The following is a 23,200-nucleotide window of genomic DNA, read 5'->3' as shown; positions in this document are numbered from 1 at the left end:
CCTCCGGGGTCAGTTCAGAGTGCGCCGCGGACGTTGCCGCCATGACGCTCGAGGCAAAGTAAGCGCGCTTGGCGGGAGCCGGGATTGGGGCTTTTCGCCGCGGAGTCGGAGACGATGCCTAAAGCCTGCTCGGCCGTTAACTGTCCCAACCGGGACACGCGGGAGAACCGGGCCAAGGGCCTCTCATTCCACAGGTCTGCATCTGAATACCGTAATGGGGCCTCCTCATGGAGAGCGTGGCTGGTTGTAAGCCTATTAGCGGAGGGGGCGGGGCTTTGGTTAACAAGGGGCGGGGCCAGGTGTGGGTTGTGGGCGGGGCTTTGTGTCAGTCGGTGTCGTCACCTGCACCATCAGCCATGTGGGGAAAGTCAGTGGGATTTATAGTTTCCCATCTCTTCTTCCTCCTCCAGCTTCCCCAAAGCCCATGAACTGAGGAAGAAGTGGATGCTGGCTGTGAATCGCATTGAGCCAGGCTCCAGGAAGCTGTGGATCCCAGGCTCAGGCGCCTGCATCTGCTCAGATCATTTCTTCCAGGATGATTTCGAGGTGTATGGAGGACAGAAAAGGCTGAAGGCGGGTGTGATCCCCTCCGTGTTCTCCTTCAAGGTATCCTAGTGCCAGAGAAGGGAGGAGAGTGCTGCCAGGCAGGGCCACCAAGTAGCCAATGCTCTACCATGGTTTAAGGCAGAATATTAGCCTCCATCTGTGATCACTCCCCCAGTGGTGGCCACCAGCTTAGGTGCCTATAAAAGAGGATTCATGGGTCTGCACTGCTGTCAGAGGCAGTGATGCTTTTGAATGCCCAGCAGGGGTGCCAATTTAAATAAAATATTGTGGGGGCCCAGGTAAACCCCGCCCCACATAATCAATCACATGACACAGTGCACACACACCATTTGAATAGAAATGCCCATCAACATTGTGGTTAAATATTTTATTGTGGGGGCCAAAGCCCCCACAGCCCCTAGGAGTTGGCTCCTATGATGCCCAGTTGTATAGAAACCATGTGCTCCACCAAATTCTTAAAGACTACAAGTGAGGGATGAATGTCCACATTCCCTCCCACTGATAATTTTTCTGCACAGACAAGTGTATACCTAAAATATCAGAAAGCATTTCTACATTTGATCACCCACCCACAGTCTGAAGAGGCACAGTCAGCTAACAGTCGAGTTTTAACATGAGGATTTAGATAATCTTATTTCCCACTTTGCTTTTAAAAGTATCAGTTGTAACTAATCATGATGGTCATAGGCCAGCTCCAACTGTCTCTGAATTGCCATTTACTGGGGGGGGGGGGGCGGTTTTTGCCCAGAGGCATCTGGTTGGTAACTGGGAAACAAGATGTTGGTCTCAGTCAGGGATGGAGAACCTCAGGCCTGGTGACCAAACACAGTTCTCCAAACCTCTCTCACTGGCACTTGGAACTCTTCCCAGGTGATACCCTTCACACCCTAAATATTGTTGCCTAGTTGGAATTCTAATGATGTGGCTTGCTTGTCTCAGTGGCGTAGCGTGGGTTGTCAGTACCCGGGGCAAGGCAAGTAATTTGCACCCCCTAACCCGTGGATTTGCGCCCCCTAACCCTAACCCCCAGATGTTGCACCCGGTGCGGCCGGCCCCCCCTGCACCCCCCACGCTACGCCACTGGCTTGTCTGGATAGAATATAAAGAGAGGTGTATGAGTATGTGTGTGTATAGAAAGGTTAAATTTGCATTGATTGCTCTGCCTTCTTTTGCTGCTGCCCCACCCACCACTGACATGTGGCGCTCAGAAGGAAATAGGGAGCCTGGTCTGAAAAAAGGTGTGCCACTACTGGTCTAAACAGCCCTTTGATATGATCCAGCAGGGCTCTAAACTTTGACATGCTGGTCATGTGTTTTTGTCAGTAATTGCTACTCTTCTTTTCGTGTGTGTTGATGTTCTTGCTCATGATCCAAGCCATGCTGCCTTATTTCATGGGGTAAAAACTGTTTCTTTTACCAAGGCAGACAGGACTGCAAGCAGTCATAATAAAAAAAAGTGCTGCTGACACTATGTTGGTACACTTGAAGATTATCTCACACCAATTCATGTTGTTGCCCTTGCTCTGTTCCCAGCAACAAGTAGCCTCAAAGTTTGGAGAAGTGTTTGATTCCCTCTCCCAGTGCATCAACAGCATGATCCATTGGAGGGAGCCGTAATATTATTATACAATATATGCTGTGTGGTGGAGGACATGTCAGGTGCTTGGAGTAAGAAGATACCAGAAACTTAAGGGCACAATCCTACAGTGAAGATTATTATTGTTATTATTATTTATTCAGTTTATATACCACCCTTTATCAGAAGATCCCAGGGTGGTGTACAACATCAAGAACATATTTCACGGAGCATAATAATAAAAAGCATAATGCAGAGCATAATTATAAAGGTAAAGGTAAAGGTACCCCTGCCCGTACGGGCCAGTCTTGCCAGACTCTGGGGTTGTGCGCCCATCTCACTCAAGAGGCCAGGGGCCAGCGCTGTCCGGAGACACTTCCGGGTCACGTGCCCAGCGTGACATCACTGCTCTGGCGAGCCAGAGCTGCACACGGAAACGCCGTTTACCTTCCCGCTGGTAAGCGGTCCCTATTTATCTACTTGCACCCGGAGGTGCTTTCGAACTGCTAGGTTGGCAGGCGCTGGGACCGAGCAGCGGGAGCGCACCCCGTCGCAGGGATTCGAACCGCCGACCTTTCAATCGGCAAGTCCTAGGCGCTGAGGCTTTAACCCACAGCGCCACCTGCGTCCCTAGAGCATAATTATAGATGCATGCTAATAAAATATTCACAATAACAAGTCCCTACCACAAACACATTTAACAAGCCTTAGATTATTTATTGGCTGAAGGCCTGGGTAAAGAGGAATGTTTTTCCTTGGCGCCTAAAAACATGTAATGATGGTGGCAGGTAAGCCTTTCTGGGGAGAGCATTCCACAGATGAGGAACTACCACAGAAAAGGCCTGCTCTCTGCTGGTTGAGGGGCTGCAGGGTTTAGCAGAAGTCCTGCTGCACTTTTCTAACAAACCAGGGCTTCTCCTGCAACCCTTGTGCTCCTAGCACCTATAATTGGATGTTGGGGCTAGGAGGGGTGAGCGGGAGGCCAAATGCCCCATTGGTGAGCATCCTTCACTATTACATTTATATCCTGCCTTTCCTCCGGGAGTTCAAGGTAGTATACATGGTTGTCCCCATCTCCATTTCACTGTTGCAACACACTTGTACAGTAGGTGAGGCTGAGAGATTGTGACTAGCGCAAAGTCACCCAGTGCAGTTCATATCCGAGTGGGGATTTGAACTCCATTCTTCCAGGTCCTAGTCCAGTACTCTCCCTACTACGCCACACTGGCTCTCATTCCAGGCATAGTCCTTAACTGGTGGGCTTTAGGATGTTTCTAGGGGCAGTGAGTTTGTGTCTGTTGTGTTTATACTGCTTACACTGTTTCAGGTTGAGCTTGCATTGGGTGTGGCAGTTATTCAGCCAACAAAGTGGTGACTTATCTGCTGCCTCTTTGTCATAGCACGAGAATAGGATTGTTCTGTAAATACACTTCCCCCACCCCTGCACATTATCTAGTTGCGCTGTTCATTTCTATGCTTCTGGAAGATTTGCTTGTACAGTGGTACCTCAGGTTAAGTACTTAATTCGTTCTGGAGGTCCGTTCTTAACCTGAAACTGTTCTTAACCTGAAACACCACTTTAGCTAATGGGGCCTCCTGCCGCCGCTGCGCCGCCAGAGCCCGATTTCTGTTCTTACCCTGAAGCAAAGTTCTTAACCTGAAGCACTATTTCTGGGTTAGCGGAGTGTGTAACCTGAAGTGTATGTAACCCAAGGTACCACTGTAATAAAATGTCATCTCCCCCCCCCCCATTTCCTCTTTATGTCACAGTGTCACTCCATATTTCATTGCTGTAGGGTAGGAAGGTTTTAACAGTAACATTATATTGGCACACAGGAAGAATGGATGTTATATTTAGCTATTATTTCCATTGTATTGAACTTTTCTATACCACCTTGAGCATTAATTCAAAACGTGTTGACTGACCAATTTATGTGTATTTCAGGGTATCTCTATGTTTCTATTTCTTTTTTAGAGTTCCTGAGTTCCTCTACTTGATCCAGATTTTAGTTTCCTCCAGGTTGCTTATTAGGTTTACATAACGGGGGGACGGACATCTAGAAGGTTGGGGTTTTGTTTTTTTAACACTGGAGTGCTTTGTGGGGAACCCTGCAATATGCAAACCCACACATGATTGCTCGGCAGACAATGGCCACTTTGTGCAACGTTTCACTGAGTTTGCGCCACACCCTGGTTGCAGTGTTTCCATTTCTGCTTGCAAGTTCAGGCAGAATCTATTCAAGTTTAAGAAATTTCAGGTCTCACTGATTTCATGGCCTCGGCTCTGTATACCTAAAAGAGCAGCTTCGCCCACAGTTCTTCTGAGGTCCAGTTCTGAGGGCCTTCTGGTGATTCCCTCATTGTGAGAAGTGAAGTTACACGGAACCAGGCAGAGAGCCTTCTCAGTAGTGGCACTCGCCCTGTTGAATGCCCCCACATCAGATGTCAAAGAATGAACAATTACACAACTTTCCAAATACAGCCCTGTATTGGGAAGTTTTTAATGTTTGATGTCTCACTGTGTTTTTATATTATGTTGAAAGATGCCCAGAGTGTCTGGGGCAAGCCAGTTGGATGTATGCGGTTTAAGTAATAATAATAATAATTAATATTATTCAGTGGGAGAGAATTTCATTGTAATTCAATACTACAGTTACACTAGCTGAGTGGGCATGGGTTGCTTCTCAGCTCCATGCCCTATTCTGGAGTGGGGAATTGGCTGGTCAGAAGATTTGAGGGTCCTTATGTTCCCCACCACCCAGGGGCCAACTTTAATGGGTGGATGGGGTTGCCCACCTGTCAGTCAGCCAACATCACCGTAATGTCAGGTGACCCATCTTCCTTTGACCTGCACAGCTTGAAATCAAACCAAGGGCACAGTACTTTGTAGGTGCCTGCAAATAGCTGCTTTGCAAGCAAGACCGTTTTTGGCCCAGCTTTGTCTTTGTTTGCCTGACACCTGATGACGTCCTGATATGACATCCGGTGTAGGACAGATGGGCTTGGATTGACCAAAATGCCTTCACAGGCCAAATGGGGCAGCCTGGTGGGCCTAAATAATCTTGCAGACTGGAGAGCCCCCACTACTGCTGCTATGTTAGGGGTCAGCAACCTTTTTCAGCCGTGGGCCAGTCCACTGTCCCTCAGACCATGTGGGGGGGTGGACTATATTTTTTTTGGGGGGGATGAATGAATTCCTGTGCCCCACAAATAACCCAGAGATGCATTTTAAATAAAAGGACACATTCTACTCATGTAAAAACACGCTGATTCCCGGACTGTCCGTGGGCCGGATTGAGAAGGCGATTGGGCTGCATCCGTCCCCCGGGCCTTAGTTTGCCTACCCCTGTGCTATGTATTAGCTGGAGAATTCCTCATCTGAGGATGACCTGGAGCCCCCAGTACTTAGCAAAGCCCCAGACCTGACTAGATCTGGGGAGATGAGTAAGTTGGGACTCTTGGACAAGGCCGCTGTGGGGCAGTTGGCACAGTGGGAGAGTTTGGCCTCAGAAGCTAAGGCTGGATGGACCCTGAGCTTGTAGGAGCAACAATGTTTTAAACAGCAAATGGAAACCTGTCCGTAAATGGGAGTACCAGACTTGGGAGTCTTTCTTTGACAACAGCTCATGAAACTCAGCTGGACCCCTGGGTGTGGTTCCGGTAGCTCCAGCTCAAAGACCTCAGTACCAGACTGGAACACTTCTTGCCTGGACCTTGAACTGCCCCTCAACTTGCCTCTTTCCGGCGCCACTTGGGATCGGCTCTTTATGTGCTATGGGAACAACATGAGTGCTGTGTTGGGTGGGATCTTCTTCCTTTCCTTTGCGTGTTTTGGCTACAAAATTGTGTTTGAGAGCAGCAAAAGGAGTCTTGAACCCCTGCTTATTGGGATGTTTTGGGGCTTCCAGCAGCAGAGTTACTGCTGGTTTCTCATGTTGTGATGAAGGGGCATCTGCTCTTTGTGTGTGTGTGTGTGTGTTTGAGTCAATAAGAGTTCGCTGGCTCCCTCCATTTGTGGGCACCATCACCTAGAGTCCCTGATTGGTGGGCTTTGGCAGAGTTTCTTAGTACTGTACAACATCGGAACATCATGTTTTCTGTCCTTGCTAAGACGTTTAAAAAGACTGTGTGTCCTTCACTGTTTATATCCACTTCATAATTCTTTGTGTTTGCTTCATATCTAATCTTTTTTCCACGCTTCCATGGTGTAGGGAGGTGTTTTTCTGGAAGTATTGCTGATCCAATCTAAAAGAATCTCTGCACAGAATAAGGTTTTGGTTTTGCCACAAGAGGGAACATCAGATTTGGCTGCAATGTGGGGCCTTTCCCCCCCTCCCCTTTTATTGCTGGTTGTATTCATCAGTGCATAGGCTGCCCAAAACGTAGCTCCCTGAGGCTCTCTGTCCTGTGTTTCCTGTTGTTTTCTTTCAGAATGGGTGATCTGTGTGCCTCTGAAGCTGCAACATAGGCACATTGCTCTTAACTGCCAAGTGTTTGTTTCAGGAGAGTGCCCTGCCTCCTTGTCTTCAGTCCCTGAATAATGCAAGCACTGTCCACGAAAAGTTTCAGTATGTACAGCTGTTGTTAAATGTCATGCTACAGCAGGAACAAAATGTCCAAGAGGGCAGGGTATCCTGGGTTACATTAAGATTTGAAGCAAGTCCCTAGCAGCATGTGGCTTGTTACTCTTTGAAGCAAGATGCTGGGCTAGGTAGATCTCCTTTGTGGATTGAGGCAGAAGATCTTACGCTACCTATGGCAATTGAAAGCTTTCATCTTGGGTCATAGAAGGTAGAAGGAAATGACAAACACAGAAGATGGCCGGGGTGGAGGTGGGAAGCATCCCAAAAGAAGTGATTTTATCCAGATGCAGCCTACCTGGCTGTACATGGCTTCAGCCTTCATAGTGGCCTGTTTTGTAATCCTTCTCACAGAAGGAGAACTGAGTTTAGTTTGGGGCCTTTGTAGAACAATCACAGGCCTCTTAAAGAACTAGACAGATGCAAAATGCTTTCTAAATGGAGTCGCCTTATTTGGTACTGTTAGGACTTTCTGAGGGGGTTTCTCTCAGCCTTGATATCTTGCTCACATCTTGGAGAGGCCTGGGTTGCTGCATGAAGAAAGCAATAGTCTCTGGGATCCTCAACATCTGGTTTGGATTAGTGAGGTAACCGCAACATCCTGTGAGAAGGCCCTGGTGTAATAACTGGATTTGCTACCTCAGTCCAAAAAATGAGCGCCTGGGGAGAGTGCACCCTCCTTGCCTCTTTCCAAAAGTTGAAATAAATTCATTTGAATGGAAAGTCATTTGAATTTTTTATAGCCAAAGGGGTGGGGAAATGACATTGCACAACTCACAGAAGCAAACTAACTTCCCAGGGGTTTAACTATTGTCCTCCTTGGTGTGAGTCATGCTGTTCTAGAGGGGAAAGAGTTGTGGTACAGGAACAAGAAGGCTGGTTCTCATCCCTAAATCTTACCCAGGTCCCTCAAATGCCTCATAATTTCTGTCAGCATTCCTAGTCTCTGACAATACAGAGCTGCAGAGGTGGATGCTTCCGATCCCATCCCCTGGTTTTCTGTGAAGGCAGCAGAAATGTAAGAATTGCTGGCATTAGGGATGTTTGTCTTCCTTGTACAGGACAGGAAAGGCTTCCTGCTAGTGACTCTTCCCTGGTCAGGAAAGCTGTAGTGCAGCTCACCTTGGCAGCTTAGCTGGACTTTTTAATTGTCTGCCTTGCTCAGCAATTTGGGACATACTGAGGGATTTCTGAGCTGCAGCTTGGTTCTCATTTACTAACCTCAAGGGCTCTCCTACTAGATCTCCTTTGTCCCTAAAATATGTGCTACCTCAAGTTCTGGTCCAGTCTAAAACCTGCAACCTCTAAGGGTTGACTCCAACTAAATTTTGCTTGGTGTAGGCCCATTAAAATTAATGAACCCAAGTTAGTCATGTCTGTTAGTTTCAGTGGGTCTTCTCTGCATAGGAATAAGATTTGATACAGCCTCACTTTCCATGGTACTTTTCCCTTCTCATTCAGCAGTGTTAGGAAACCTCAGGTTTGAGGGTGAATGTGGCTCTCTAGGCTTTTCTTTCAGGCCCTCATGACTCTCACTAGGCCACACCCTTCATTGTCCCTGTTCTGTGCCCTCCTTGAGAACTGTTGCCTGGCTGGAAGATGTCTGTGATGATGCCTTTTGCTTGTGTGAATGGAAAGAAGTGTGTATGTGGGTGTCAGGGAGTACAGATTGTTATGACTTTTGCATGACTAGGATGTAGCCTATGGTACTAAGATCAGAGTCCCATCCGGTGCTCCACCCAATTTTGCCCTGGCCTCCTCCATGGCTTGCATATGGCCCTTGTAAGGTTCTCCATGGGGCAGTGCAGCTCTTGCGCCCACGTTTCCTCACCCCTGCTGCTCAGGAAGCAATGGCTTCTAAGAACATCCGTTAAATGAAGAAAAATAAGCTGTAGGTGACTGTGTTTATTTTTGAAGACAGTTGAGTAGATAGACGCATTTCCTAGTATGTAATCCACTGAACATAGGTGCAAGAGCGTGAATTGAAAGTGGGAATGTGGGGATGAAAAAGGCACATTGACAAAAGCAGCAGGATTCAGAATAGGGAGAGGATTTACTTAAACTTGCAAACTTGGGTTGAAGGAAGGATAATGCAGTAAGGGAGGACGAGAGTTTGGGAATTGGTAGTGGGCCTTGGGGGTGTATGTGTAAAGGGAATGGAAGAGAAGAACTGTGGTTCATCAGCTTTTTGCTCAGTAATAGCAGGAACTGGAAAGCTGAAGAAGTGCCAACACATTTTATGAGTCTCTGATTCAGCTGCTCGGACAAAGGGTCATATAGTGAAAAAGGAGCCACAAAAGAACTTCTTTATCCAGATACCTGCTAGGACAGACCATTTGTTGGCAATAGAAGGGGTGTCCAGATGATAGCCTGACATGAAATATAGTATGTAGAAATGGAAGACAGGAACAAAGAAGTGATTGCTGTACTGGGAGCAATATTCAGTGGGGAAATCTATTTATTAAAGTGCTTAAATGTATGTTAAGTGTTGTACAGTAGTCAATATATTGGCACCCTTGTCCTTCAACAGAGGGACAAGACACAGAAGAGTCAGGGAATAGCAGGAATAAGGTGGTCAGGCAAATGCACCAAATTCAGGGACACTTTAAGTAGCAGTAGTTTTTGAGATACACACACACACACACACATACACAGGATTTATCTTATTTTGAAAATTTGTATCCCCCACTTCAGCTGATAACTCTCCCAGAGGAAGACACATTGCAGAGTTTCCCTTCTTTCTTATACACTTTGTTATCAAACATTTCCAACAGTCCTATCCATATTTAGTCAGAGGTTAAGTGTCATTGTATCCTATTGGTTGTGCCCCTCTTTGTGTAAGTGCATTTAGCATTGCAGCTTTTGATCAAGGTCAAGGTCTCCCAGCACTTTTCCTGTTCTGCCACCGGCTTGTGGGCTCAGCAGAGGATTTCCATAGTCCTAAAACAAAAAAAGGGACAGCTGCAGAGATGGATATGGTCCCCACTACGTCAAAGTGGGGGCGGGGGGAATATGCTTAGGTGTGCTGCAGTGGGGTGGGGGAATGTTCCAAGCAGTTTTTATTAAGAAGCATTTTATTAAGAATCATATTCATCTGTGCAATTTTCTTCTTTTTCTTTTGCCTTTGGTGTACTTTCTGTAGCTGTCATTGTGCATAGATTTTTATAGTCCTTTCTAGTGTACCCTGTAGCCCAACAGCATCGGAAATGGTTTAGGAAGTTTGATATATACGACTAACAGTTCACAATAATCTGCACCTGAAGAACTGGCATGCTTGAGATTAGGCCTCTGTCTGAAAAGACTGCAAAGCTTTACTTCCAAAACCAGTTTTCCTTCCATATCCCACTGATAATAATGGGGAAGCAAGGTGATGCAGGGGCAGAATATTTGCATTGCATGTAGAAGGCCCCCGGTGCAATGTCTGGCATCTCGAGGTAGTGCTTGAGAGCAGTACATATGAAAAGGATCTAGGAGTCTTGGTTGACCACAAACTTGACATGAGCCCACAGTGTGACGCGGCAGCTAAAAAAGCCAATGCAATTCTGGGCTGCATCAATAGGAGTATAGCATCTAGATCAAGGGAAGTAATAGTGCCACTGTATTCTGCTCTGGTCAGACCTCACCTGGAGTACTGTGTCCAGTTCTGGGCACCACAGTTCAAGAAGGACACTGACAAACTGGAATGTGTCCAGAGGAGGGCAACCAAAATGGTCAAAGGCCTAGAAACGCTGCCTTATGAGGAACGGCTAAGGGAGCTGGGCATATTTAGCCTGGAGGAGGTTAAAGGGTGATATGATAGCCATGTTCAAATATATAAAAGGATGTCACATAGAGGAGGGAGAAAGGTTATTTTCTGCTGCTCCAGAGAAGCGGACATGGAGCAATGGATCCAAACTACAAGAAAGAAGATTCCACCTAAACATTAGGAAGAACTTCCTGACAGTAAGAGCTGTTCGACAGTGGAATTTGCTGCCAAGGAGTGTGGTGGACTCTCCTTCTTTGGAGGTCTTTAAGCAGAGGCTTGACAACCATATGTCAAGAGTGCTTTGATGGTGTTTCCTGCTTGGCAGGGGGTTGGACTCGACGGCCCTTGTGGTCTCTTCCAATTCTATGATTCTATGCTGGCTAAAGACTCCTGCCTGGAACCATGGAGAGTTGTTGTCAAATCAGTGTAGGCAGCACTGAATTGCGTGTCTCTGTTCCGAGAGTCCAGAATTCATTCCCTTCCCATGCCTGACAGCTGGTGTTGAGGAAAAGGGATGTGTCTTAACCTTCAGACTATACTATTTCATAGCACAGGTGAGGAATTCTGTGTTTGAAGTCAGACACTTCACTGGAAAACCAGCACACCACGGAGGAGGCTAAGAGAACAACTGTCTCTGACAATGTTACCTTTATTGTGCAGTGAATTAGGTTTGCAGTGGATGGCTATTCTAATACGTAAGCCCTCATCTGTATTCTGGTCTCAGAAATGCCTTTTTTCTTCATTTGAAATAAATCTGGGTTTGCCTGACAATGAATAAATAACGTAGAGAGTAGGTTGGATCAAACATAATGCCACAATCTACACATGTCTACACATAAGTAAATCCCACTGACTTCAGTGGGACTTTGAGATAAGTGTATCTAGGATTGCAACCCAGTGGTTAACTTTTCACCCAGTTAAATTGATGAAACTTAAGATAGTCATGAGTAAATTGTATGGGACTAAGGCATAACCTGGATCCAGCCTCTAATGTTTGAAGTATGCTTAATTAGTTCCAGTAATGCCATGGCAATGTTGTTGGGGATTATTTTTTGTTCACTTTTGCCTTCTACTACAGCATTAAATTATCAAACCAGGCCTTTTTCTTTTTTTGGTCGAATTGCTGTGTCTAATTCATTTGAACTCTTTCTCAATACAGGAACCAACAAAAGGGAAACATCCATCAAAGTCTGTCAAAACCATGGGCATCAGTTGGCCAGTGGCTAGTATCAGCGAAGCTACTCCAGCAGCTGACTCATCGCCTGCACAAGCCAAAGCAGTACGTATACCAGCGAGGGTAGCTGGTGCCTTCTCCAATGCCAGCAATGCAACTGTTGGGAAGGACTTTGGGGCAGAGGTCAAGGGCCCTGCACAGAAGAATGAGCAGGAGAACACTAAACACAGCAGAGCTGGCTCCAAATTCTGAAAAAAGTAATGCACATTACCATATGAAGAGCCCCTCCTCCCCACCAGGAGACCGTTAAGTCCAGAATCTAAAATTACAAAACTTTGTGTCACTAAATGCTGTAGCATGTAGCTTATATTACCATAGGGACTTGGACAAAGCCTATAGCCGAGATGGGGAACCTCAAGCCCATGGGTGAAATGTGGCCCTCCAGGTCCCTCTCTGGCCCTCAGGACACTCCCCAGGCCACACCCACTCTTCCAAGGCCACATCCCTCGTTGTTAGATTGCGTCCTCCTTGAGTGTTTGTGCCTGGCTGGAATTTATCCTTGACCTCAAATAATGCTTCCTGTGGGCCTGGATGGAGGTGGTGTGTAAGTGTGAGTAGAAACCAGCCTACTGTACAAAGGTAGAACTTTACATTCTTTCCTCCTGGAGAACCTGCAGAACCTGACTTCCATCACGGTATCCTAAGTTAGCTTTAAAGAGGGAAAGTGGCCACATCCACTAACTATTGTGAATCTGATGGGAGAAGGGAGTCTGGGAAGGGTTTACTCTGGCTGTGGTGAGAGGCTAAAAGGAAAATCAAGGCAAAGGAGAAAGGTGAAGTCAGTTTAGCTTTCAGGAATAACCAAATCCAGCCCTTTGTGGAAAATCTGCATGGACAAACATCGGGTGCCGGGAGGACATGGAAGTTATGGTGAGCGAATTAAAGAGATGGAGCAACGGGTCTTCTTTGTCTTCCTGTAGGTGGAACTCATCCAAGCGGAGCATCAGTATAGCCTGAGTGAAGCTATGGGCAGCAGAACCAAGTCTCTGATTCCCACTGGCCCAGTGCAGGGGACTGAACGGGAGCAGGACGCAGCCCAACGCCGCCTCTCCTATTATCAGCAGGAGCTGTGGAGTGTGCTGGAGAGCCTGCGGGAGCAGCATCTCCTCCAGAAGGACATGGAACACATGCTGCGCTCCCAGTTCAGCGGTAAGCACCGTACGCCTTGCCCAAGGGGCTCTTCTTCATGCCAGAGGGCCTTTACAATAAGACCAGTGCAGTTTCAGAATCAGTCAAGGTTCCAAGGAGGGAGCCATGATACAAACCAGCTTCAAGGCTTGGTTAAGATGAGTGGGGTAATTTTCACAGCCCTTTAGTGGCTCACGTACCAGAAGTAATGTATTTAGTGTTAACTCTGGAAGTGTATACTTGATTCTAACCAAACTATGCCTCCTGATGTATATTTTGCTTTAGGAGGCTTAGTTTGGTCAGTATCAAGTATACACTTCCAGAGTTAACACTAAATACATTACTTCTGGTAAATGTACCACCGTAGCTGCTAGAAGGCCATGAAAAAATTGTGTCCTGGGCTTTTTAGACTCATCTGCCCATGTACTATCTGAAACCAAAGGAGCGCATTGGTTGCCAGATGTGGAATATATTGGCATTGTTTCAGCTCCCCTACCCCATTTGATTACCTCTTCAGCATTTCCAACTGGCTTGGTATGCAATTGCTACAAATCTCCCCCACTTCCCCAAACCCTTAATAACTTTAAGTACACCCTTCTCTGCTTTCTTGGTCACCCAATCCTCCTGGGTTTTGGACTCAGTTTCCCTCCCCATGAAAATAGAGCATGTTGAATCTTCTTCTAGCCCCCAGTCTGAACGCAGTAGAGTCACTGCTGAGGCCAATGTTAAAGACTCTTCCTCTGCAGCATCCCCCCAAATTAGCTTCACCTCACTGTCCATCCCTTGTTTGAGGAACCCTCTTTACTTCAGCAGACCTGCAGCTCACTTTGCAGTGTGAGGGAGCCCTGTGTGAGAACTACCCAGCTGCCACCCGCAACTTTGCCGTCTCGCTGCATTTGTTCTCAGCCAAGGCCTATGAATTCGTGAAGAAGACATTCCAGCTCCCAGAGGCCACCACCCTTCGCACGTATGTCTTTCTTATTTGTATCTTATTTGTGTTAACTAGGGGCAAACGTTGCAAAGCAACAGTGCACAGACATAGGCACTATATATGCATTCTAGCTTGCTGAAGAAACTACTTTTTCCAGTGTGACACTTTTAAGATGGGAGAAAAGAAAGAGGGGTGGGGAATGCCTGAAAACACATTACTTTGTTGTGTCGGGACACCTCACGTACAGACCTAGAGGAGCTCCTGAACGTAGTCTGCAAGCTTTCTTTGTAAGATTTGCCACTGACTGCTCAGACATGAATGACACCTCTTGGGCCATCTTCTGAAGGACCACAATGGCAGAGGATCTGACTTGCAAGCAGAAGGTCCCTGGTTCAGTCCCTGAGCTGGGAAAAGGCTCCTGCCCCAAATCCTAAAGGGTTTCTGCCAGCCAGAGCAGACATTGTGGAGCTAGATGAAGCAGTGGTCTGACTTGGTATAAAGCAGCTTCCTCTGTTCTCATGCTACACAAGTAAATTCCACATCAAACAACCCACAAGGGCAAATATGAAGTTTGAGGTGCAGAGGAGAGAGAAATTCAGCCAAAGGTCCAGATAAAAAAAGGTTTTTCACAAGCTGCAAAAACTTCTAAGAGCTGCCGTAGATGTTATCTGGAGGGGAAGGGAATTCCACCCTCAGAGGCCCTGTATCAAGGATGCCTTCACTCAGGTTGCCGGAAACCAAATTCCAGGGAAATGTAACAATCCCTCAAGGAAAGTAGGGCAAATTCCTTTGTTCCAAAAAGAAGAGGCCAAATCTGAAAATCAGGTTCCTCAGAGGAGACATTTGCAGATCCCCTGGAAAAGCTTTCATTAAAAATGCAATATTGGGCAAAAGGAGGAAATTGACAAACCATGAAGATATGACTGTTGGTAACCCAGGATTTAGGGCTGGATGACTGAGATAAAAATGAGTTTGACATCCTGCAAGGGGCAGACGGATGCCTGTGGCACCATGAAGACTATCGATGCATGGACTTTTGTAAACAATAGTTTAGGCTGCTGCCCAACACCGTTTATTCTGAGTAAGCCCCATGGAATTCAATAGGACTGACTTCTGTAGACAAGGCTAGGATTGCACTGCTATTTCACCAAATGCAATTGGTCAAGAAACCTCTGGCCTTGAAGGCATGCTGGGGGGAAATGGTTAATCTTTCATGGTTACTGGAATTGAACCTTGAAACATTTGAGTAATGTACTAGCCAACTGATTGATCACTTTACATGGGTTATTGTGGGAGGAATTCAGTGTAGCCCTAAACAGATTACACTGTCAGCTCAGGCTTGCTCTTCTAGGGGTTCTCCTGACCACCTCAGAGCTGAGGGGGCATGCAGTGGGAGGATAGGGATAAACCTTCATTGCACTAGCGGAAGTCCTTGCACAGGCTTCCACAAGTGAGACTGGTTAGTTGAATTGGGCCCTATGTTTATATCCCAAATTCCTCCAAGGAACCTAAGGTAGCATACTTGGTTCTATGTCCAACCCCCATTTTATCCTCACAACAACCCTGCGAAGCAAGTTAAGCTAAGAGATGGTGACTGACCCAAGGTCATCCAGGGAGCTTCAGGAGTGAGTCAGAATTTAAACCTGGGCTGTCCCTTGTTTAGTACAGCATGACAGTACAACCTCTGCACTGGCTTGGCATCACATTGTTGTATGGAAGCAATTTGAGAGAGGTAAGTGATGCCCAAAACTCTGATCAGGGGAAAGCCAAGGTGAACAAAAAGACTTGAATGTAGTGTGTCCCGTGTGTGTGTGGTGTGTGTGAGAGAGAGAGAGAAGTTAAGCTTTTCATCCATTGGAGGTTAAAGTAAGATCAGATTGATTAGCAAGAGGAAGCAGAGGAATGGACAATTCACAAGGAAAAGGAAACAGCTGTGCTAGTTGATAAAACTAGACTTTGGAGGTATAAGCATCACTGCAAGCCTCTAAAGGTTTTCTCAGAAATATGTCTTGCTCTCTCAAAAAAAGTATGATCTCTCTCTCTCTCTCTCTGTCCCACATACGTACATATAGGATTGCAACCTAAGAAAGATAGTCTGAATTGGTTGGTCTTCTCCCATCCATCCAAACACTCAGTGGCACCAAAGAAAAAATATCATAAGACGCACGTGCCACTTAACTACAATAGTCTCTATGTGGTTTACAGTGGTACCTCGGGTTAAGAACTTAATTCGTTCTGGAGGTCCATCCTTAACCTCAAACTGTTCTTAACCTGAGGTACTTTAGCTAATGGGGCCTCCCGCTGCCGCCACACGATTTCTGTTCTCATCCTGAAGCAAAGTTCTTAACCCGAGGTACTATTTCTGGGTTAGCGGGGTCTGTAACCTGAAGCGTCTGTAACCCGAGGTACCACTGTACAAGAGATATAATGCAAAATGGTAAAAATCGGTTAAAACACTAAAAACAGATGTGTCACTAGAAAACCTACTCTGCTATTCTGTGAGCACCCAGATATGGGGGAAACAACTTTCGACTATGGAAACATCAAGAAAAGCAGACATAGCAAAGGCGCGTGTATCACAGAACCACACAACCGGCACTTGGAAGGAACAAAATCAAAGTACCGTGCTATAATGATGTGCCTCTTTAATTTCAAGAGCCAGAAACATCTTCCAGTGATAATTAAAATATAGGTGTTAAAAAATGAACTCATAAAATAGTGGGGTAGAGAGTGTTGGACACAATGTGGTGGGGATGTACACGTGGGAAAAGCACAAAGTGCCCTGTACTATATAAAGTCAATTGTGATTCTTCTTGTAGTTTACAGAAAGGCAACAATTAGATAGCACTAGGAGCCCATTGGGAAGCAACCCAAGAGTGACCTACACAAACTGTGCCAAATGCACTGTTAGCCTAAAGGAAACCACATGGATGATTTGGTGTGTTGGGAAGGAAACAGGCTTTTGAGCTCACCTGATGGTTTATGGGAGATTTTTTCTTCTTCTTGATTTCAAATACAGTGGTACCTCGTGTTAAGTACTTAATTCATTCCGGAGGTCCGTTCTTTACCTGAAACTGTTCTTAACCTGAAGCACCACTTTAGCTAATGGGGCCTCCTGCTGCTGCTGCACTGCTGGAGCCTGATTTCTGTTCTTATCCTGAAGCAAAGTTCTTAACCTGAAGCACTATTTCAGGGTTAGCGGAGTGTGTAACCTGAAGCGTATGTAACCTGAAGCATATGTAACCCGAGGTACCACTGTACTGCAAAGAGAACCAGAGTATCAAAGCAGAACTGATGCAGGCTCTGCCTTCCCACGTGGAACTATTCTCAGGCCCTCTAGCACAAGCATGGCCTAAAATAGTTTATGAAAGTAACATCACGCTTTGATTTCTCATAAGCACGAGGGCAAAGAAACATACTATCCTCAGGCTCTGGGGTTTGGCAGTAGAAGAAAGATTTTTGTTTGAACCAAACATGGAGCTGATTAGCTTTCTTTCCCATGCTTCTTCCCTCATAGGTGGCTCTCAAACCTGGATTACGAGCCGGGATTCAGCCAACAAGCCTTCGATGCTCTGGCAGAGAGATCTCAAGCAGGGGAGAAAACCTTCAAGTTGTGCTCTCTCCTTATGGGCTCAATCCCTTTGGAAAGGAGAAGCCACTATGACCCTTCCACCGGGCGTTTGCATGGTTTGATGGACTTTGGTGCTGGTAAATATGATGCGGATGAGGTTTCGGCAGCCGGAGAAGCCCTCCTGCTTGTGGCTGTTGGATTCCAAGGCCGGTGGATAGTGCCTGTTGGCTACTTCCTCCTTGCCACCCTTAGAGGTAACATACAAGCCCAGCTCCTATGCCACTGTATCCTCAAACTGTACGACATTGGCGTGCAGGTGGTCTCTGTGACGTCTGATGCCACAGCTCCCAATATCGAGACAGCCAGGCGGCTGGGAGTGGTGGTGGACGGCCTCTTTGTCAAGTCCACATTTTTCCATCCAGCTACTCCTACGCTGGAAATAGCATACTACTTCGATCCCAGCCATTTGTTGACGCTGATCCACCGCTTGCTGCAAGCCGCCGGCAGCCTCCAGGTGAGCGGCAAGGCGGTCTGCTGGGATTACCTCCTGCATCTCGGGGCTCTGCAGGAAGAAGTGGTGCTCCAGGCGGCATGCCAGGCCAGAGCGATCAGCTCGCAGGAACAGCAGGTGTGGGGAAATGGGGCCACGCAGTTGTTCAGCGAGGGCACGGTTCAGGCCTTACATTTTGCAGCAAGGCTCGGCCTGCCTCAATTTCAGGGTCATGAAGCCACTGCCCACTTTATCGGGCTGCTGAGTGCCATTTTTGACGCATGCAGCAGCTGCAGCAACTATGGGAAAGGTTTCAAGGCACCCCTCTCCCGCGCTAGTGCCAGCGCCCTCAACAACCTCTGCAACGAGTACGAGAACCTGCTTCGCAAACTCCGCACGGCCACCGGGGAGCTGGTAGGGCTGAGCAGGCATCGATGGGGCTTCATTGGCTTCCTGGTGAACCTGCGCAGCTTTCAGTGGCTGGCGCAGACCCACCTACAGGCAGAAGACGAGCCCACCGCTTCTTTGCTGTCCTGTTGGTGGAGCCTGGACCCTCTGGAGTGGTGCAGGGGAGCCATACAGCAAGCCCGTGGGCACAAAGGTGTTGGCCCCGCATGGACCTTCCAGCGGGCGTACAGGCTTGTCTTGAACAGAGCTCTTTCTGGTCTGGGCCTCGATCCACCAAACCTGCTTGACATATCCTTACGCAGAAGAACTAACCTCCAGTTGCAGGCTTCCTGGCCTCTGGCTCGCGGGCAGATCTGGCGCTTGCCTTGGGGCACTGGGCCTCCACGAGAGACACAGGGCATAGCCCCAGCCTTTCTGGACGAGTTGGAGGAAGACGCCATCGCCTGCATTTCCTGCGTTGTTTTGGGGAAGCTGCTGCCTCTCCTCTCCTGCGCCGAATGCCGCGCTGCCCTCTTGTGCCCTTGTAAGGGTGTGCCCGCGGGCAGCGCCCTGCTGTGCGTGCAGAGCAAGGGAAGAAAGTACCTCCCGGCAGAGTCCGTACGGAAGGTGATCCGCAGAGCAAAGCAGGTTGTTGGCCTGCCTTCTTTGTTCCTTGGAGACTCCAGCCACCGCGGATTCTTGGCGCGGCAGCTGGCCATCTTGGCAGATGTGAGTGAGGAGCGCAGTCTTTTCTCATCCCTGGGCAACCACCTCTTTGAGAGCAACGCTGTGGTTTCCAACCATTACGTCACTCTGCTGCAGGAGCTTGTGCGAACCTTCTTGGAACTGTGGCTTGAGGCAGCGCAAGGGCAGCTGTCCATGCCACCAACTCATGAATGTAGCAGCTCTTTGAAAGTGGCTAATGGTAAGCAGCAGACAGGGAATGCAAATGGCCCCAGCAGGGACTGGCCTCAGCAAACGCGTGGACTCATGGAATGGTACATGCCTGTTTGATGGTGTGGGAAGCTGAATGCTTATGTTTACGTGGCCTTGTAAGAGAAGCGGTAGCTTATGATATGCTGCAAGCTGGTAGAAAACTACGAGGCTGCTTTGCACTTGGGTTTTTTATTGGAGCGGACACAGGCAGGGAGGGCCACGCGGAACTGACATGCAGGAAGGTCATTCTAACTTTTCACATGAAAGTGATGTGTGTGTGCCTTTGAGAAGCATTTTTGCAGGGCTTACAGCATGGGGATCACAGAATTGTAGAATTGGAAGAGACCCCAAGGATCATCTAGTCCAGCCCCCCACATTGCAGGAATATTGGTATCCTATTTACATTGGCAAAGCTGGTCTTTATAAAGTTGTTTCCCGAGTGGATATTGGAATTTCGCTTATGGACTTATCATGGCTTCCTTTGTTGTGCAGTCCCAGTTCTGGAGTTTTAAGAACCATATGCCTTTTTTCCAACTAGTCCCCAAAATTGGGACTTCCCCCTTGCCCAGCACTTTTGCTACCAACCCCACCTCTGGTCTGTAGAAGCAAAGCTGAGGCAGCAGCCCAGATTAGAACATAACTCTTGACCTTTGGCTATCAAGAAGCAAAGTCCAGCACCAAGTGGCTGAAGCCTTGGGCCAGGTCAATAAACAGCACAGGAATGAGAGTGATTACTTGTTGCAACAGCTGCACTCCATATTTCAACAGACTTGCACCTGTTGCAAAACTTCAACCCCGAGGCAAAACATGTTTGCTACATAAAAGACACCAACTGCAGCAAGTGATCTTTGCAACTTCTTGCAAGATTGCTGAGGACCCGACCCAAAGTGGTCCACTGCCTAACAGTGGTGCTCTGTAAAAATAGCTCCATGGGCATGTGAAGAAGTGAGGCGAAGGCAGTTCTTAGCAGTCAATTATAGGCCGAAATGCTGTGCTATTCATTCTGTGCAAACCGTCCTTGGGTGGTTCTGAACACCACTAGCACCTCCTCCTCACAACTATCCTGATGTAGCACAGGAGCCCTACATGTATAGTTGATGTACATCTGTTACCACAAACATAATGCCTGTTTGAGTGCTTTCCATCTAATCAGTGTGACTATACTGAAGGATACTATGGTTTGTCCTGTAACAGTCATATCAGATCCTAGTTGCACTTAACAGCATAGTTTTCAATACCTCGCTTCCATATGAAGTCAGTACTGCAAACTATCAACAGATTCAGCAGTTGGGATAGGAGCTTATGTAATATAGTTGCTAGACAGGTAGTTGGGGTGCAATTGAGATGGCTAGTTTGACCCTTGCCTAGGAATAAGCTGCCGGAGAGTTGCCATTCCACAGTTGGCTTCTAACTATCCTTTAATGTTCGTTTTTAGAGCAACTGCTACGTTTTTAGAGCAACTGCTACTTATTCAGCTGGCAGACAATAGGCTTGTTGGAATCGCTGCACAGAAGAGGAAAGGAGTTTGGGTGCTTTGCGCTTCACGGGGCATTTTCCACCTTCTATTCCATTATAATGCACAGGATTCAGAAAATTTTATATACCTTTATTAGAAAAAAAATCATCACCATAATTCTAGATGTTTAAAAGGAAGCATTGGTTACAATAAGAGTGTCCTCAGAAAGTTCCAGATTGTTTTCATGGTTTTTGATGCAAGTTGGAGGCCAATGATTTGATGACCTCTGGAGAAAATGCTTGCAGGGTGCACACCTTAAGGGGGAAGGGAGGAAGCAATCATGAAATGACTTTCTCAACATAATTAGCAGGATATAGTCCAACCTGACCGGTCTGAAGCCGGCCTTTGCACCAGCCCTGTTCATCCTCTTCACTGATCTTCATGAGCTCTTCACCTAGAGGAAGAAAAATCTCAGAATGAATAACAAGGCAAGTTTCTTTCATTGGTTTAGATATTCACTAAAATGAAATGAGACTTGCTTTCTTTTCCCTTCTGGTTTCCAAAGATGCTGGCAATGCGCACATATGGAAGTGAAGCTAAGGTTGAGATACCATGCACACTTATTTAATAACAATTCCACTGAAATCTGTGTGTCTCATTTCCAAACGAGTTTAGGGTCAGTGTTAGCCTTCATTCTCCATACAACTATATTATAGTGGCCAACTGGAACAAAGCCATTATTGTACAGAGAAGCACCTTAAAAGCTCTTGGGCATTAGCAGCCAGAAGATGCTTCCTAGACAGTGATACCCTCTCCAGCTGCCCATGTCATCTCAACTGACTCATGCTGAATGGTCAACTACCATGCAAAATTCACACATTAGTGAAGTTAAAGACCACCTGAAAGGGGTGTAACCATCCAGAGAATGCCTTTTTAAAAAACACATCGGCACTTGCTCCAACTTTCTATTTAAGGAGAACAATTTAAAATATCATTTCCAGAAACAAAAGGAAAATAGTGCATCAGTTCAACTGACTCAGTGAAATAACAAAATGTCTGCATTAACTATACAATTGCATGTTATTGAAGTATTTAGATGGGGAAGATGACCAATAGGTTTTAAAAAGAGGAGTGACCCAGTTCCCATAAGCCCTTGAGTATACACTACGACCCTGGCAAAGCAAAAAGAAAAACTGATGAATTGTTCTTTGACAGAGATCAATAAATTCAGCTCACATGCAGTAAGCTAGACAAACCACAGCAAACCAAGTATAGAAAGCTCAGCGTCCCTATCTTCATAGACATAGTTTTTAAACTTTTTACGCTTTTACTGCTGTAAACTGCTTTGATATAGTGGTATACAACTATTTTATAAATAAATAAGACAACATGACAGGCAGAAGCAAACCAGGATGGTGCCTGGAAGGATTTTTCACAAATGATAAACCAAAAAGCAGTTTGGATCTACTTCTTGTACTTATTTCATGCTACAGATATTCTTGTAGTACTCCTGTTTTAATTAGTTACTACAGGCAGATCAAGCATAGTAAGTTGGTACTAGAATATTTAATAATGATAACTCAGCAATGCATGTTTCATGCAAACCCAAGTGCTGGGTTTTGAAAGATTTTAGTACCTGTAAAAAAGAAAAACAATCACATTTCTATAAATACATTTTTAAAGCATGAATGAAATCAAATCCCCAAGATCCAGATGGCCCCTATTCCTATGTGCTTCCCAGTAGATCAGGCTGGTGGATATAAAAACTATTTTAGTGTGGAATCGGGTGATCACTAACCATAAGGCATCTATTTATTGTGTTGTGGCTCTGGCCATGTGGCAAGCCACTAGCCCCAGAGCAAGGCTAGAATTACCATGCACACAACCATCCAGAGAAACAGGTGTGTGATAACATTCATTTTATGTCACTGGTGACAATCCATCTGGGCTGGCATATAGTGCTGAAAGTTTATGTTAAATCACTGCTCAGTTCCAGAATTTGCCAGCTTCTCGTGAAAGACTCCTGCTCCCAAGTTCCCCTTTATGTGTTATTTCTCAATACGCAGCTCTGCTTTCACCGCCACTGAGCAAGGGAACACAGTCCTGGTATATTGAAGCATTTTTGGCCATTTGGCATGGAAAATAAATGGAGCACAAATGGCCATGCCCAGCTACATACAGGAAGTCTCGGGAATAGCAGCATCTCTATTGCCAAGCATTGGAGATCCCTGGATGCTAACTCAGCAGTGGAATATTCAAGCATGGAACTTGGCACTAATGGAAAAATTGACTCACGAGCTACATGCCAGAAGAAATGAACAACCAACCAAGTTTTATGATATCTGGTCATGTTTTATTTCAGATATTGAGACGAACAAGATTTCTGCCCACCTGGAACGCAAAGACTTCTATGGAAAGACAATTTGGGATGAGAATTGCTCACATCAGATTAGGGGAATCTAGGGAGGGTAGGGCTCTTTTCTTCCCTATCTTCTGCCACTATATTCCTGTATCTACAAAACTTAATAAAAGCATTTTTAAAGAAAGAATAGCAACTTGAATCAATTGCCATCTTCCTTCAGAGTCTCATACCGCAGAG

The 23,200-nt window shown here is 46.4% G+C and overlaps 2 protein-coding genes and 1 long non-coding RNA gene across 20 annotated transcripts in view; 1 reads left to right on the top strand and 2 right to left on the bottom strand.

Moving 5' to 3' along the window:
- LOC310851400 overlaps nucleotides 1-1,650 on the bottom strand; it is a 79,427-nt gene extending 77,777 nt beyond the window's left edge. The window contains exon 1 of the long non-coding RNA XR_014567741.1: nucleotides 1,592-1,650. This is a non-coding gene — a long non-coding RNA (uncharacterized lncRNA). The remainder of the gene's footprint in view (nucleotides 1-1,591) is intronic.
- Nucleotides 1-23,150, top strand: THAP9 (THAP domain containing 9). 2 transcript variants are annotated; one of them, XM_083750172.1, is made up of 6 exons: nucleotides 1-194; nucleotides 411-606; nucleotides 11,628-11,747; nucleotides 12,623-12,851; nucleotides 13,641-13,797; nucleotides 17,279-23,150. In XM_083750172.1, exons 1-6 carry the CDS (start codon nucleotides 115-117, stop codon nucleotides 19,221-19,223), a joined length of 2,727 nt encoding a protein of 908 aa, XP_083606298.1. In that variant the 5' UTR covers nucleotides 1-114; the 3' UTR covers nucleotides 19,224-23,150. The 2 variants fall into 2 exon arrangements, with proteins under 2 accessions (XP_083606298.1, XP_083606299.1); XM_083750173.1 differs by having other exon boundaries at nucleotides 4-194; nucleotides 13,644-13,797.
- Nucleotides 20,731-23,200, bottom strand: part of PACSIN3 (protein kinase C and casein kinase substrate in neurons 3) — a 29,425-nt gene continuing 26,955 nt past the window's right edge. For all 17 annotated transcript variants that reach the window (XM_083751536.1, XM_083751537.1, XM_083751549.1 and 14 more), the window contains one exon: nucleotides 20,731-21,055. In XM_083751536.1, coding sequence (XP_083607662.1) covers nucleotides 20,940-21,055 — 116 coding nt within the window. In that variant the 3' untranslated portion in view covers nucleotides 20,731-20,939. The remainder of the gene's footprint in view (nucleotides 21,056-23,200) is intronic.

The sequence above is a fragment of the Podarcis gaigeae genome, assembly GCF_964106915.1.
Source record: "Podarcis gaigeae genome assembly, chromosome: 1".
NCBI lineage: Eukaryota > Metazoa > Chordata > Lepidosauria > Squamata > Lacertidae > Podarcis > Podarcis gaigeae.
Note: the sequence above shows the minus strand (reverse complement) of the source record. Positions and strands in the feature narration are given on the sequence as shown.

Coding starts and splice junctions, on each gene's coding strand:
- THAP9 (XM_083750172.1), top strand. CDS start 115: ATGCCTAAAGCCTGCTCGGCCGTTAACTGTCCCAACCGGGACACGCGG. Junction 195..410: donor AAGGGCCTCTCATTCCACAG/GTCTGCATCTGA, acceptor TTCCTCCTCCAG/CTTCCCCAAAGCCCATGAAC. Junction 12,852..13,640: donor GCTGCGCTCCCAGTTCAGCG/GTAAGCACCGTA, acceptor TCTTTACTTCAG/CAGACCTGCAGCTCACTTTG.